Source organism: Camelus ferus, chromosome 5, assembly GCF_009834535.1.
Source record: "Camelus ferus isolate YT-003-E chromosome 5, BCGSAC_Cfer_1.0, whole genome shotgun sequence".
NCBI classification, from domain to species: Eukaryota; Metazoa; Chordata; class Mammalia; order Artiodactyla; family Camelidae; genus Camelus; species Camelus ferus.
Window position 1 is genome coordinate 84,130,131 of NC_045700.1, and position 16,095 is coordinate 84,146,225.

Sequence of the window (16,095 nt, forward strand, 5' to 3'; positions counted from 1 at the left end):
TTATATAGATCACTTTTTCTCTCTATAGTCTTCAAAAATAAAAAAAGGAAGCAAAGGGGATACATCCATGTTGAAACCAACACTGATGGCAGCTGTCCCGGTAAGAATTGACCATTAATCAACATTGAGTGCTAGAAAGCACTTATACAACATAAATGCTAGTGGAAAAGGTATTGTTGACAAGGTAGTTTATGTAGGATTTTTTCCTTGTTGATTATCTGTATTGCTTTGAGCTCTGCAGGATTTATTGTTTCGTTTTAGCTTCTTTTTTATTAAAATCTCAACTTAGTTTTAGCTTCTATGTGATATTATCAGCTCTTTTCCTTTAGCTTCTTGCTCAGATCATTTTTGTGATTATCTGTTTGCTTTTAATAGAAACCTGAAGCCCAGCAGGAGGTTGGAGGGAAGGTTTGAGATCCTTTCCTCCTAAGCAAACCAGATAATTACTGCCCAAGTTCTTAGGGAAAGTCTGGCCAGACACCAAAAAAAAAGTGACAGAGATGTTGCTGCAACTTTGAATTACTCAAGAAGCACCATACATCTTAGTAATGCCAGACATAGGGATGGTCTTGGAAATAAGATCAGTAGAAATGGGACAGCAACAATTTCCTGTCTCTTTAATGTAAATTTTACGTGGCTTTCTGATTTTGCTTGAAAGTGTTAGGAATTGTTATTAGATACCTAAGTGTTCACATCCAAGCAAAATTACATAGTTACTCTGAAGTCAAATATACGACCAGTAGTTTCAGTAGGCAGGTCATTTCCTTAGTAGTATCATCTTTGTGTTTCAGGTCGTTAAAATATACGTCATAGTAACAGGCCTTGGAAGTAAAATGTAGTGCAGACAAGGAACATTTTCCTGGGTGCAGCATTAAAAATCAAACAAGCGACTAAAATAACCTCATGGTCTTTTTATGAGCAAAGAATGTGGTACTTTCTGTCCTTACAAAATTATGAAAATTTTAAAGTCACTTCATATAGTTGTTCATTTATTGAGTATAGGTTTTCAGTTCAGAATAAATAAGGTTAAAGCAGTATAAAGAGTCAGTAACGGCATATTATTGCCCTAATGTTCTTACATTCTCCCTCTTTTTCCATTGCTCATGAGCACCTATGGAAAATTACTTTTACTGAAATCTCATTTTTAAATTAATTGTGGCTTTACTTTATTTTATTTAATTTTTTTTTGTGGTTCCATTTTGAAAGTTTATTCTTGATAGAGAGTATCTTTTAAAATGCTTCTATTGATGGAAATAGTAATCTGATGGTAAGATTTTAAGTAAGGCAACTCATAGCATTATTGACTGTATTAACTCATTTTTATACATCTAGGAAATCATGGATCGGATCTACAAAAATATCATGAATAAAGTGAACGAAATGAGTAGTTTTCAACGCAATCTGTTTATTCTGGCCTATAATTACAAAATGGAACAGATTTCAAAGGGGTATAGTACTCCGCTGTGTGACAGGTGAGTACAGAAGGGCTCTCCCTCTCCTTGGTAATTTGATTGTGTTGTTCACATTAATAGCGCAATTAATTGAGATGTTATAAGAAAAAAATTATTTTAAAAAGTCAAAAGGATTGCACTAAAAACTATTAATAGTGTGCTTTTATTTTCTGTTTATCGAAATTGGGAGACTAGTCTAAATAATTCAGTTTTAAAATTCTATGATTATTTGATTGATTTTTTTTTTTTTAAGTTTTGTTTTCCGGAAAGTTCGAAGCTTACTAGGTGGAAATATTCGGCTTCTGCTGTGTGGAGGTGCTCCACTTTCTGCAACCACACAGCGATTCATGAACATCTGTTTCTGCTGTCCTGTTGGTCAGGGATATGGGCTCACTGAATCTGCTGGGGCTGGAACAATCACAGAAGGTTAGTGCTGTCCACAAAGTGGTGTGTCCAACAGAGGCTAGGGTGCAACTCCGGGCATTTTTTGGTATGGATTGTTCTTTGCAAATATATAGGAGACGAGTGATATATCAGGTTTTAGAATGTAATAGGTACATCTAATTCTCAATAATTCCTCCAGAGGAATTATTAAACTTATGATAATGTATTAAAAACTACTTAGCATTCTAGAGGTTTCAGTAACAAGCACTGGCTGTACTGTATGCATTTATTCTTCTTATCTTATTTCTTATGAAGTTTCTTTTTATGTAGAAAGATTAATGTGTTTTGTCTAGTTGTTTAGGTATGTTTAGTAAGGCTCAAATTCAGAAATTTTATTGAGGAGGAGGGTCTCTGTTAAATGTAGAGAAAATTTAGATTTAGGTCTAGAGAATGTAATTTCCAGAGTTTTTTGTGGTGATGTGGTTGAGGGGATGACCCATTACCCAAGTAGTTCCCAGATTGAATCCCCTAGTGCCTCATGTGCCCTTTTATGGAAGAAAGTTACTCTGTTTTCCAGTATTAGAAAAATCTATGCTTCTAATTTGTATTTTCTCGATGCCCGTAGATACTAACCTCTTAACTTTGCAGTTTCCCCGGCTTACCTTGAGTGATTTTGTGTACTGTCCTTATGCCAGGTTTATCCTGCATTACTTCTGTATTTTCCTGTTTTCCGTTATGTTCTTTAATATTTTGTATATTCTTGGAAGCTACTCGTAAGTCTTGTTTGGCAGGAAATAAACAAACAATCTTAAATACATGCATATATGGTTCCTGAGGAGCCTTAACTTCTTCCTATTTTAAGGATTCCATTGGATGTGTGATTGATTAGTTATAGTTTATGTTATAAATAGTCTGTAAAATATTAAATATCAACCTTTTCTTTCTGATATTTGAATGATCTTTGAAGAGGAAACATAATGCAGTAGTAATTCTTAATAGTGGTAGGTTCCTTTCCCAGAGCTTGGAAGTTAACAGTCTTAGTCTCCAGCCTGGTGTCTGAAGTCTGACTGTATGAATTCAAATAGGGTGTGATAGCATAAGTGGATGGGAGGGACGTGTCAGAGGTCTCACTTCGAAATAGTGATCCACGGGAGAAGGATGGAGAGGTTACTGCACTGCAGAGCTGTTAAGTCGAATAAGAAGGTAGGACAGGTGTAAATCATTGTGCTGCATTGTGTTGGAAGAGAATAGAAACTCATGAACCAGGCATCTCCTTAAGTGAGTGAAGTGGGCCTTGTTATAAGAAAATGTGATGGGTAAGGACTCTGGGGAAACTGGAGCAGGCCTGCCCCATCTGTTGGGGGTAACAGTTGTTCTGTGCTGGAAAAATGTGGGCCCGTTGTTCTGGAGATTCATGCCTATGTATAAAAATGTCTTGAGTTTTATACATCCACAGCCAACTCAGATTTTAAAAAAAATACCCAAACCCCTCAGTTCACCGATGTGTGACTTCCGCTTTTCAGAATTCCCTAGGGATACCTAAGCTTTGGGATAAATCATCATTTTTATTTATTTATTTATTTTGTAATCTAGTAAAATGAGGCAGTTTATTAACTACTGTAATCAAATGCTATTTTTCATTTGCATCTTAGTGTGGGACTACAACACTGGCAGAGTGGGAGCACCAATAGTTTGCTGTGAAATCAAATTAAAGAACTGGGAGGAAGGTAATATGTTTTAACCACAATATTAATTTGTTTAATATTAAACTTTAAAATTAGAATTATGCTTTACTTCATTCCTTATTTTGGAATATAAAATCACCCACAAGTGCTCGCTTTTGTCCTTTATAATAGAAATATTTTATCTAGAGCTATATGAATGATTTATTTTGCTTGTTTCAAAGATGATTTTGAAGAATTATAATTGTTTTAATTTTGCTTACTTTATTACATAAAATGCAAGTAAGAATTATGGGAAAAACTTGAGAAATGTGCTAAATGAATAATGCCCATAAATTGCAAATCATCATAACTTTATTTTGTAGAAGCAAAATCATGAAATTTATTCTGTGAAACTTGAAGATGTTTACACCTTTTTTTTTTCTTTCTTTTTTTGAGGGCTTCAACCCAAAATTATCAGAAGGAAATTTTCAGTATTATTCCATAAAAATGTGTTGTTCATGCCACTTAAATACTGATTGCTTTTTTAAAATTTTGTTTATCAGTTAATTGGTTTGATATTTAAGAATCCTTAAAGGAATTAACCTGTGTAGTATATGTATATAATTATTTTATACAATAGATGTTGGATTTTTGAATTTAATATTTTTCTTTGAATAGTAGTTTGAAAGCATAAGTGCTTACGGTTAAGCAGCTGGAAATTTGCAACTAGTTTTAGTTGTAAATTTATGTTGATGAGTTTTGTTCATAGTGTCTGGCTTATTTCCTTTGGGAAACTCTAATTGGGTCAAAGTTGGATGTCCCTGTTTAGAAAGTAATAATTTCAAATTTTCACATGACGCATATAGGGATAAAAGAGTTAAATTAACTCTAAATTATTCTGTGTTTATTAGGTGGATACTTCAATACCGATAAACCACATCCAAGGGGTGAAGTTCTTATTGGTGGTCAAAATGTGACTATGGGATACTACAAAAATGAAGCAAAAACAAAAGCTGATTTTTTTGAAGATGAAAATGGACAGAGGTGGCTCTGTACTGGAGACATTGGAGAGTTTGACCCTGATGGTTGTTTAAAGATTATTGGTGAGCCAACTAACAGTTGTTTTTAAAGTGGATGTTTCTGAAATAGCTTTACAAAAGAAGCTGTTTAATAATGTAAGAATTTATTTTTATGTAATAGTGGGATGGTTTCTGTTGCATCATCCCCAGAATATAAAAATGTACAATAGGGACCATGCAGAATTTATAAGGCCTGACATATTCCGAGGTCTTCAGGTCTGTTCAACAGCAGTGATATTTTCAATTACTATTAGATAATCCTTAAAGAGTTCAGTTCTAAATAGGGAGTATTCGTTTCTGTGAATACTTTGGTATCTAGAGGTTCTTGGACAGGGCTCTCTCCTGTCGGAGCCGTGTTCTTCCCTTGCGTGTGAGAACTGAGGAGGGCCTGGCAGCTCAGTTCGGGGATCTGCGGAGTGAAAATACTTTACTCTGCTTCTCTTCTTCGGCTCTGTTTCTCAGTTAATGGCGTGTCTGTCCCGGTCATGCTGTCTGGGCGCCGGCAGGAGATGAGAGTCTCTGCAGTCAGCCCCCATGTCTAACCCATATCCCACTGCTTTACCTCCGGAAATATGCCTCAAGGTCATTCTCTCCTCTGCCTGTCCCTCTTTCTGTGATCACAGGTCAGGCCTGCACCTTCTGTCACCCTACTGCAAGAAATTCCTTTCTGTTAACCCTCGCTGAATGCACCCTCTCACTGCCACCGTGTGATTTTTAACCCCCATCTCACTGGGCTGCTTTCCTGCTGAAAACCTTTTGGTGGTTCCAGTGGCTCGGTTCAGGGGGCCTCTGTTAGGTGGCCCTGTTCACCTCTCTGCCTCCATCTCCATTGCTTCCTCCTCCTTGATGCTGCACAAATTCAGGCTGGGACGTCTCTGTTTTTTGCCAGTGTTGTTCGACTTGGCTACTGCTCAGCCTTCCCTCAAGACTCAGCTGAGGCCCCTCTTGTGGGAATTCTTTCAAAATCAGCAGGTTGGAGAGTCTTATCACTTAGCACTGCTGTATTGTGTTGAAGTAATGATTTTTTGTCTTGGTTCTCTCTAGATAGAATGTGTGCTTTCAGATGGCATTGAGTATATTCTTGATCTTTCTGGTATGAATGTATACCAGGAACACAGTCTGTTCAGCAGAACATACCTGAAGCCCTGATGATGGGTGCCCTTAATTAGAAGCTTATTTTTTTAAGAATATATTTGGTAGTACAAAAATTAGGGTCTAATTTTATTACGTATTTTTAATTTTAGCATAACTTATAATGAACTTAATTGATAGCAAATTACTTAGGGAATGGCCAACATTTGTATGTAGTAAAGATGTATTAATATTATCCTCTAATGTGCCCCCTCTCCCGGCCTTGTTTTTTACAGATCGTAAAAAGGACCTTGTAAAACTACAGGCAGGAGAGTATGTTGCTCTTGGGAAAGTAGAGGCAGCTTTGAAAAACCTCTCACTAATAGATAACATTTGTGCATATGCAAACAGGTAAGAAAGTAGAATTCATGCTACTTTTACTTAAAACATTTGGTGTGCTGTTGGCATTTCCTGTCTATTATAAGGGCCTTCTTTGTAATATTATACCAAGAACTCTTCCTTCTTATCCATTGTCTCGGGGAACAGCCTCTTAGTACAGCCGTTAGCTGCTTCTTTCCTTGTGGTGCTTTAGTCTCCTGGTTTACCTCTGTCCCTGTTTCCTGTTTCACATCTCACTGCAGTGTTCTGTGTGCTAGGGAGATGAAGAAAATAAAATCCTCCTTCCTGCTGCCTTGGTACCCCCTAGTTACCTATCCCTCTGCGCAGGGAAGTTTCCCACAGTCAGTCCAGTGGACAGGGGAATAAAGAAAGAAGTGGGGTCAGCAAGCAGTGCTCTGCTGCCTTCTGACTACCCTCTTCTAAACTGGAGCCTGCTCGGGACCCTAACCAGGCCTATGGGCTTCCATCCCCTGTGCCCCAGGCTGTGTTAAGCTGTGGCATAACATACAGCATCTCTAGCCCATGATGATACGGAGGCAGCTGGGAAGGAGAGTTTAAAGTTAAAGTCCCAGAAGTTCACTCTTGGAATTTCGGCTTGGCACTCTGATTGCATTTTCCTTAAAGGTATTCCATGTGGCAGTTACTCTCCGGGGCTAACAGTTAGATACGTTTTGTGGCCAGCCTACTTACTGTGAGAAGATGCTTATGACCTAACACTTACTATGAAAAAATAAAACCTCATGTTAGAAGAACCTATTTAGAAATTGACTTTGAGGTATAGCCCACGCTAAAGATTTATTACGTTAATTTATAAATGATTCTGCCCTTTATTAGTCATGAAGTATTTTCTTTAGTGATGCTACAGTTCTGGGTTTTCTTGTGTGATATTAACCAGAACCATCTCCTCCTGATGCTGCTGCCATTTCTTCAGGTTGCTTCCCCCAGGGGGCATACTCAGAGTTCCTCTGTCAGCACCAATTCTTAAGAGAACAAAAGAAAAAAATATATTCACATTGTTTTGATTTGTTGCCAATTTTTTAAGAAACAGTTTCTTATTTACATTAGCTTTTATTTTTGTTTAATCTATTGATGTGAATTACTGATTTTTAAAAGGTGAATCTTTTAATATTTCTAGTTTTCTTTTAAAAACATTATTCATAATAGTTATGCATAATTGAAACTTAGCATGAAACAGATTAAGGTTTATTTAGCAATGAATTCTGCCAGAGCATTGGAACGTGTTATAAATCATACAGTAAAAGTGGCTGTTGCACGAAATATGTGTGTCAGCACCTCAGTAGACAGTTGATTCCTAAAACGTCAGTGTGGTCAGTAACCACCATTAACGTGGTATGCCATTTAGCTCCTTAGCTAAGTTATGTTTTATACATTTCAGTTACCATTCTTACGTCATTGGATTTGTTGTGCCAAATCAAAAGGAACTAACAGAACTAGCACAAAAGAAAGGACTTAAAGGGACTTGGGAGGAGCTGTGTAACAGTCGTGAAATGGAAAATGAGGTACTTAAAGTGCTTTCTGAAGCTGCTACTTCAGGTGAGTAAGTGTTCAACTGATTCCAAGAACTGAGCTGGCAAGAGAGTACTTAAATTTATTTATCCTGTTACATTACAAAGGCTTAGGTTACATTTCCTGCTCAGAAACCCATCATATTTTCCTACCATTAGTAGGGAGAAGATCATATTTATCAGTCCCCCATTCAAGCCCCTGTAGGGACACACAAATCATGCACTCCCACCACGGATGTACATGTATCAGGATGTTCTTGGCGGCTTCTGTTTTCTCCACTCACCTTGGCCGTTCCCAGGGCCCTGCTCGGCTTCCTGGACACCCCAGCCCACAGTGAGCCGTCTGAGGCTCTTCTGCAGCTGTTTGTGTGCTGCTGGTCGATTGTGCTCACAGATCCTCTGCACCCTTGTGTGTGTGTTGGGGGGGGGTGGGGTGAGCACAGGTTGACTAGTTTAATGTTGGCGGTTTCAAAAAAAACAGCTCTACCTTCTGAGTCGTCAGCAAAAAGTATAGTACAAGTGTGCATTTTTATTCTTAGAAATGTTATTCAAGATTATGAAAAATGTTAATTGCATTTAATCAGATGAAATCATTCTGACCCTTTATTTCAACAGTAATTATGTTTTGTTGTATGTCAGCTTGAAGATAGTTTCCAACTTTTTTAGGTAATTTAAAAACTTTGGGCTGATGCTAAATTGAATTAATTAATGGATATTATATTACAAACCCACATACTTTCTGAGTAAGGTGGAACACTGAAACAATAATTAAACATTTAAAATTTATATACTTTTTTAGTTTATTTTAAAATTTTATGTATATTTTAACAGCTTTGAGATATCAAATGCCAAACAACTCATTTTATGTATAATTAAATAGTTTTTAGTGTGTTCACAGAATTATACAACTATAATCGCAGTCAGTTTTAGAATTTGTTATCACCCCAAAAGGAAATACTGTGTGTGCATTAGCAGTCACTCCCCATCACACCTCAAACCTCCTAGTCTTTGGGAACCAGTAAGCTACTTTATATAGATTTGCCTATTCTGAAGATTTTGTTTAAGTAGAACCATGTAATACATGGGTTTTTGTGACCGGTTTCTTTCACTTAGTATGTAATGTTCATCTGTGTTAATCCTTGTTTCCTTGCAGCGTGTATCAACACTTCATTCCCTTTCAGTGCCAAGTAACACGTTGTCTGTTCATCAATTGAGGGGCCCCTGGGTTGTTTCCACTTTCGGCTATTAGTGAATAATGCTGCTGTGGACATTTGTGTGCAAGCTTTTGTGTGGACATACTTACTTCTTGTGGGTAGATGCCTCGGAGTAGAATTGCTGGGCCTGTGCTACCTTTGTGTTGAACCTTTTGAGTAACTACCAGGCTATTTTCCAGACTACTTTTTAGATGGTGGCATTTTACATTCCCACGAATGTTGTACGAGGGTTCCAGTTTCCCCACATCCTCGCCAATACTTGTGACTGTTCATCCTTTTGATTCTAGTCATCCTGGTGGGCATGGAGTGATGTCTCACTGTAGCTTTGATTTGTGTCTCCCTGGTGGCTAGTGATGCCAAACATATTTTCATGTACTTATTGGCCATTGTGTATTTTCTCTGGAGAAATGGCTGTTCAGATTCTTTGCCCATTTTTTAAAGTGAGATTGTCTTTTTGTTATTGAGTTGTATGAGTTCTTTATATATTCTAGATACAAGTCCATAATCAGATAATGTGATTTGTAAATATTTTCTTCATGGTATCCTGTGAAGCACATCAGTTTTAATTTTTATAAGATACAGTTTCTTCTCTTTTTCTTTCATTGTTTGTGCTTTTAGTGTCACCATTGCCTAATCCAGGTCACAAAGAAAGCCCAATGTTTTCTTCTAAGAGTTTTATATCTTACATTTAGGTCCTTAATCCATTTTGACTTAATTTTTATAAATGATGTGAAGAAGAGATCCAACTTCATTTTTAAGCAAAATTTATATTAGGTTTACACAGAGAAACAGAATCAGTAGGTTATATATACACACACACACACACACATACACATACACACATATATATATATATTTAGTAGGTTAAATATATTGAGAAACTTACTATAAGGAATTGGTTTTTATGATCATTAGGGGCTGGCTAGACAGAGTTGGAAACCTGTAGGGCAGACTGTTGAAAGGTGGCCTGGAAATCTAGGCACAAGCCGAAGGTCCTGTCCACAGGCAGGATTGTGTCTTATTTGGGGATAAGCTCTGCTCTCAAGGCCTTTCAGCTGACTTAATCAAATCTGCAAAACACTTGTTTAGTTGAATAACTGGGAACTCTAGAGTTGCCCAGATGACACATAAAACTGACCATCACACTCCATCCATTGTCCACTTGGCACCCATACACATTTTCTTGAACCATAGTTAATTTCCGAGTAAAGACATTAGCAAAGTCAGACTATCACCTAATATTATACAACTGTCCTGTGTACAAATGAAAATACAGTATTTTCCCCACAAGAGGATGCAACCTCCGTGAGTGATTTTTACTCTTCTCCTTTGGTGTCCTGTATGTAACTTAAATAGTATGATAAAAAGTTAACTCATTAATACACATTACGGTAAGAGAATAAGAGGTAAGAAAACAAGTATTTGCTTAACATATACAAACATATTCACAACCAAATAAGGAAGAAAAACTCATAGTTATTACAGCCTCCGTTTCTCCAGCTGATCATGTGGTTGTAGCTGTGTTTATTTTTCTAAAACCTGGTCTAGACAATATCACCACACACCTAACATAATTTTGAGTCAAGTTATAGGGTGCAGTGCTGAGCACTTAAAAGCTGAACGTGGTCATCAGTTCTCGCTTGTGAGTCTGCCCCACATCTCAGTAGGTCAGACTCCTGTCCTTTAAGTCCTTGGTCCCTGCCTTGCTGCCATTTCTCAAAGTGGTTTTTCCTCTTGGAAACCACTCCTGAAATATTTTTAATCTTTGAAGAGTATAAAACCTTGTTTGTTATCTCTGTTCATTTTTATGGGCTTGAGTTATTACATCACTTTTGTTCCTTTAATTTAGTACTTTTAAAGTATATACATTATTATGGTGAGGTTTTTACTTGTTTCCCTATTGTCTGCCACTTGGAAGCAGAAACTATTCATTTTTATATTTTTAAAGAATGTTTAGCAAAGCATTTACACAGTAATTTTTTCCAGTAAATATGTGTTAAGTGAGTGCTGGAAAAATGAAGCAAGGAGATGTTTACTTTCTTTACTAAGAAGATGTTCCTTCAGACTGCGTCTCTCCCCCACCCCTTCATCCCTCCACTGCTGAGAATCTACTGGGTATCAGATCTGTGTTAGGAACACGTAGTGAGCAGACATTCTGCCCTCTTACCTTACAGTGAATATCCTGGTTCAGTGACAAGTTTCTCTTTCAACATTATTGTTTTTTAGTTTCTAAAGTGATTTTTTAAATAATAATTTCAAAGAAAACGAACAGGCATAAAATAAAAAGTGACAGTTCCTTTTCCCTAATCCTGGATCCTAGCCCCTTGAAGGACCTGGTTTAGTTTGGTATGCATCCTTGGCCTCCATATCTAGTTGCATATAGGTTTATCTAGTATTTTAAAAAGATCGTCTTTTTAAACCTAACAGTGTATTATTGCAAATATTATTAGATATATATAGCAAATGGATCTCATTTTAAATGACTGAATTGTACATTTATGCCTATATCATAATTTATCCAACTCATTCTGTTGATGGACATGTAGATTTTTTAAACAGTTTTTGCTATTATAATTCTCATACATATCTATTTTTTTTTTACTTCTACTATTATTTCTGAGGGATAGATAGCTTAGAAGTGTGATTTATGAGCTGTTGGTTGGTTTAATGGGTAATCAAAGACTGAGGAAGTTAAATTATTTGCTAAGAATTTTAACTGTATGTTTTTCATGCCTTTGTGGTTGCTTTTTTTTTTTCTTTCTTTCTTCGCCATCACAGCAAGTCTGGAAAAGTTTGAAATTCCAGTAAAAATTCGTTTGAGCCCTGAGCCATGGACCCCTGAAACTGGTCTGGTGACAGATGCCTTCAAGCTGAAGCGCAAAGAGCTTAAAACACATTACCAGGCGGACATTGAGCGAATGTATGGAAGAAAATAGTCATTCTCTTTCAGCATCGGGTTGCTGCAGGGAGCTCAGATCAAATAGGAAAATACTTGAAATGCATGTCTCAGACTGTGAGGCGGACTCCATTCCTCATATTAAACCTAAACTGTTAACTTCTCATGACATTGCCATTTTTAACTGACAGGATTAGTAAAATTTTAAGACAGCAAACTTGTGTCTGTCTCTTCTTTCTTCCCCTCCTCCACTGTCCTTTACCACCTAGGACTGCACTTGTCAGCATGAGGACTTTTCTGAATCATATTGGGGAACAGTGATTTTAAAACCTCAAGTTTTTCAACATGATTTATATGTTCTGTACAATGTTCAGTTTGTAACTTTTTAAAGTTTGGATGTATAGAGAGATACATAGGAAATATAAGAATTGGTTATTTGGGGGGCTTTTTTACTTACAGTATTTAAAAATGCAAGGGTATGGATGTGAAATTATGTAAATTTCATTCAAATGCTTATGAATCAAATCATTGTTTGAACAAAAGATTTGTTGCTGTGTAATTATTGTCTTGTATGCATTTGAGAGAAATAAATATACCCATACTTATGTTTTAAGAAATTGAGACCTTGTGAACGTATGCCTGACAGTGTCTTCTTTATATATTTATTTTTTCTTAGAAAAAGGAATGAAGTTAGGTTGGTTCTGCATGAAACAAAATAGCAATAGCGGGTTATGGTTTCATAGTAATGGAGGAAACACAGCAAGGGAACAGAAGTGGGTAGTTGGTATCTGGTGGCTCCTCATTGAAATACCCAGAGTCTCCTAGTTAGCTGTGGGCATTAGCAAAATGCCTAAGCTTTTAGAATTGGAAACAATTCTTAAAGGTAGGGTAGAAATAGAAGAAAAAAAAATCAGCATGAAAAGTTATTCTTCATTTCACTGACTGTATATGTACATTGAGTTGTCTGTATGTCACATTAATCATGAAAAATTATTCTATCCCACTCCTACTTTTAAAGTCTAGCTGTTTAATCATGTATCTCATTTCAAAATTAGTACTTTTTCTTGGATACGTTGCACTGGTTGAGTGTGTGTGTGTGTGTGTGAGACACTGTCAGTGTCTGTTGATAGCTTATTAAAAAAAGCACCTTACCCTTTCTGCCATAACCTTTCCACACTAAAAAGTGAAATAATCTAGAATGCTTCTGATAATAGCATTCTTACTGCAATACATGAGAATTTATAACGAGGTGAGTTAAGATTTAATTTTGCAGGTTTTTAATGCCAGTGTGGAAATTGTGATCCTAAAAACATTGCATTATACATAGTCTTTTCATATGTATTGCTTGTCTGTTGTTTATTATTAAGAGTAATATTGCACCAGTTAAGATGTGTTCAGATTAGGACATAAAAAAGTCATATGTACCATGTTTTTCATGTCATATTAGTTATTTTCTTGATTCTCAATTACTTTTAGGCACCAAAAGGCAAAACAAACAAAAAAATATATATGAAAATATATGAACGTAGATCTATTTAGGATAGTGGGAGTATGGAGGACCTGGGACCCTATAGTTTTTGGTCATATTATGAACACATCATATTTGGAGACATTGCAATATGGTGTTTTTTGTTTTAAACTTCTGTTATATTCTTGTATACATTTGCATTGTGTTTTGAATGCTCTTCTTGCCGTAGTTTAAATTTTCACAAAGTCTGGAAGAACTGCCAAGAAGAAGTAAAAATAGGAAAAATTAAAATAGAATTTCCCTAAAAGTATTGTGATCTAAATTAAAGGTAGCTTGGGTGAGAGATTTTGTTTCTGATGCTTGACCTTTAGAATATTATTTGCTTTCAAATGATGTTTTGAAAAGTATTTAGGAAAAAATGGTTCAATGCTTCAAAGGAGAGATATCAATGTAATTGTGACTTGAAATAGAGGCAGATGAATATATATCTTATCACTGATTCACAATAAAAGTTGTTTCTTTTCAGAAATATCTAATAAGGATGGTTTAATCTGTATATAGTCCCATTTTTCCCATTTTTCAGTCCTAAAATAGCAGATGCCAGATGTCAGAGGCCACAGCAGAATGTGAAATAAGTAGAATCCCCTTTTCGAACGCCTTTCTAATCCAAACCATCTTTAGTGACTTGAAATATAGTATCTTTTAATATCCTTTCAAAAAGAAAGAGTTGGTTGATTTGGGGGGAAAAGAAAAGGCCATCCAACAACTACAATGTTATTATGAGAAAAATACTGGTTTAAATAGAAGATACTTGGGGAAGGGAATTTTCAGGAATTTCAAAATAAATTGCTAACTCTAATACATGTGAAAATAGACTAGTTTCTAAGAATGTTTTTTCTAAGAACTGTTTTCTGAAAGTAAGCTGTATGAAGAATTCTTGAATCTCTCCTGTAACAGTAAGTCTAGTAGTTTTTATCAGGTAGATGGTGGCCACCTCCCGTCTTCCCCTCTTCCCATATGCCCACCTCCCCTGCTGGCATTTCTTAGTTTAAGTTAATTAATATGTTTTTTTTACTGACAACAGAGCAAAACTAAAACTGTTACCTGTTTTCTAAATACTGCTTGTGTTTTTAAGTAATGAGTTTGACATCCATGTTCTCTAAAGCTTGCAGTTTTTCCAGCAATGTTTAAAAATAGATGAACCTGGAATAACTTTGCTTCCAAAATACATAAGATCTTATAGTTTTTAAACAGTTATTCCCTGTGGTACAAATTGAGAACGTAATAAATCTGTGTGCGTGTTCTTTTGTAAGACAATTAAGTACATCTGTGATGTTTTAGGGGAGATCCACTTTTAAACAGTGTACATACTGGCCCACACTGAGATGTCACGCACCCTTCCTACACTTAAAACTGCGTATTCACTGTGGGTTCATTTTCAGTGGTCTTGGTTATTGCTGCTTCTGCCTGAAGGAGTGTACATCAGAAAGCAGCAGCAGAGTTACACGGTATGAACTATTTATTTGTAACCTGACATTAAGTTTGAAAAATAAAGATATGTAAAAAGTTTCTGATATTAAAACTCAGTATTTTGTTTTTCTAAAGAAAGCAAGCTCTCTCCATAGTGAGGTCAGACTTCATTGACGTTATTGAAATACTTGTTGGAAAAGGAGTTAGGGGAATTGTCTTTCTTGGCCTAGCAATCCACTTGAACGGAGACTTTATCCCAGAAATTCTGTTCCTGATCTGCTCTGTTTTGTAGCATTCTCTCAAACTCACCTGCCCGGAGCCCCCCTGAGTCCTCCTTCCCTCTCTCTCCTCTGGGTTCTGACAGCGCAGGTGCCGTGCTGTTTGCTGTGTCAGTGCTGATAAAAGGTTTTCTGCACTTAAAACATTCACCTAGCATGAAGTCTTGACTAGAGATTATTAAGGCATTAAAATTTGTGGGGTAAAAGCAATATAGTGTCAAAATGTCTAGGTTTTGTGCCAGCGTTATGTCCTAGGGTTATGGCGGGGGGCGATCTGCCAGGCCCTGCCGTCAGCTGCCAGTCAGTGTTGTTTCTTTTTTGCTCACCCGAACTTTTATAAAAGTAGGTCTTTGTAGTGGTCTTGAAAACTGTAACAACATTTGGCAGCTTCAGTGTGGTTTTTTGTTTCGTATCAGTTTAGAAAGATGATTGTGCCTCATTTCTGTCACTAATTTTGCTCAGATTGTAAACACAGGTAGCTTAATGTTAGCACCATACCAGACATACCTGTGATTTTAGGATGAGGTGGGCAGGTCTGTTGTCACGGGAAGGTTCTGACATAACTGTATAAAAACCAGGCCGTATACCTATCTAGCCCGACGGAAGCCAAACGCGTTGTCTTCGGTTTGCCCCCTACCCACCGCAACCCCCACTTCTCAGGCTGCTTTCTAACCAGTCCACGTGCAGGCTCGTAGGCCACAAGGCCACGTCTGTTGGAAATCACCTCTAGCCCCAGTGCCTTAACGGGACTGAGTAGACCTTCATGAACGTTTTTGAGTGGATTAAAATGTTAAAATTACAGCAATGGGTATGTGTGTCCACATTTAATGTTACGTGCATCTTTCTAGTCAGTTCAGACTTTTAAAAACCCTTTTCAGCAAACCCTTCACCATCAGGGTCCTTTTTTACTGATACATTTGAACACTGTTCACTTTGGTGGGATTCATTCAGAAGCAGCTTCTCCCATGTGGTGATGCCTTCTTAGTTTAATCCTTGGTTCTTTGTGAAGAAAGGTTATTCTGCTGTGTGAGCTTTATGTTATCCAGTAACACAGGGTCTCACACTGAAGCCTCTTCTGCACAGGTTACCTGTATAGAATAGGGTTTCTCTCTAGTAAGAGTTTTTTCATGCGAAGGTCTTTCCGCATTTGGTAGACATTCTCTTGGAAATGTGTCCTTGTGCTCAGAGAGGGATG

General features: G+C 36.8%; 1 protein-coding gene across 1 annotated transcript in view; it reads left to right on the forward strand.

Annotated features, from left to right (window-relative positions):
- The window catches only part of ACSL3 (acyl-CoA synthetase long chain family member 3), a 58,724-nt gene extending 45,043 nt beyond the window's left edge, over positions 1–13,681 (forward strand). The window contains exons 9-16 of the mRNA XM_032480342.1: positions 29–100; positions 1,333–1,472; positions 1,705–1,877; positions 3,488–3,562; positions 4,411–4,602; positions 5,946–6,060; positions 7,445–7,602; positions 11,567–13,681. Coding sequence (XP_032336233.1) covers positions 29–100; positions 1,333–1,472; positions 1,705–1,877; positions 3,488–3,562; positions 4,411–4,602; positions 5,946–6,060; positions 7,445–7,602; positions 11,567–11,724 — 1,083 coding nt within the window. The 3' untranslated portion in view covers positions 11,725–13,681. The remainder of the gene's footprint in view (positions 1–28; positions 101–1,332; positions 1,473–1,704; positions 1,878–3,487; positions 3,563–4,410; positions 4,603–5,945; positions 6,061–7,444; positions 7,603–11,566) is intronic.
- Positions 13,682–16,095: the final 2,414 nt, after the last annotated feature.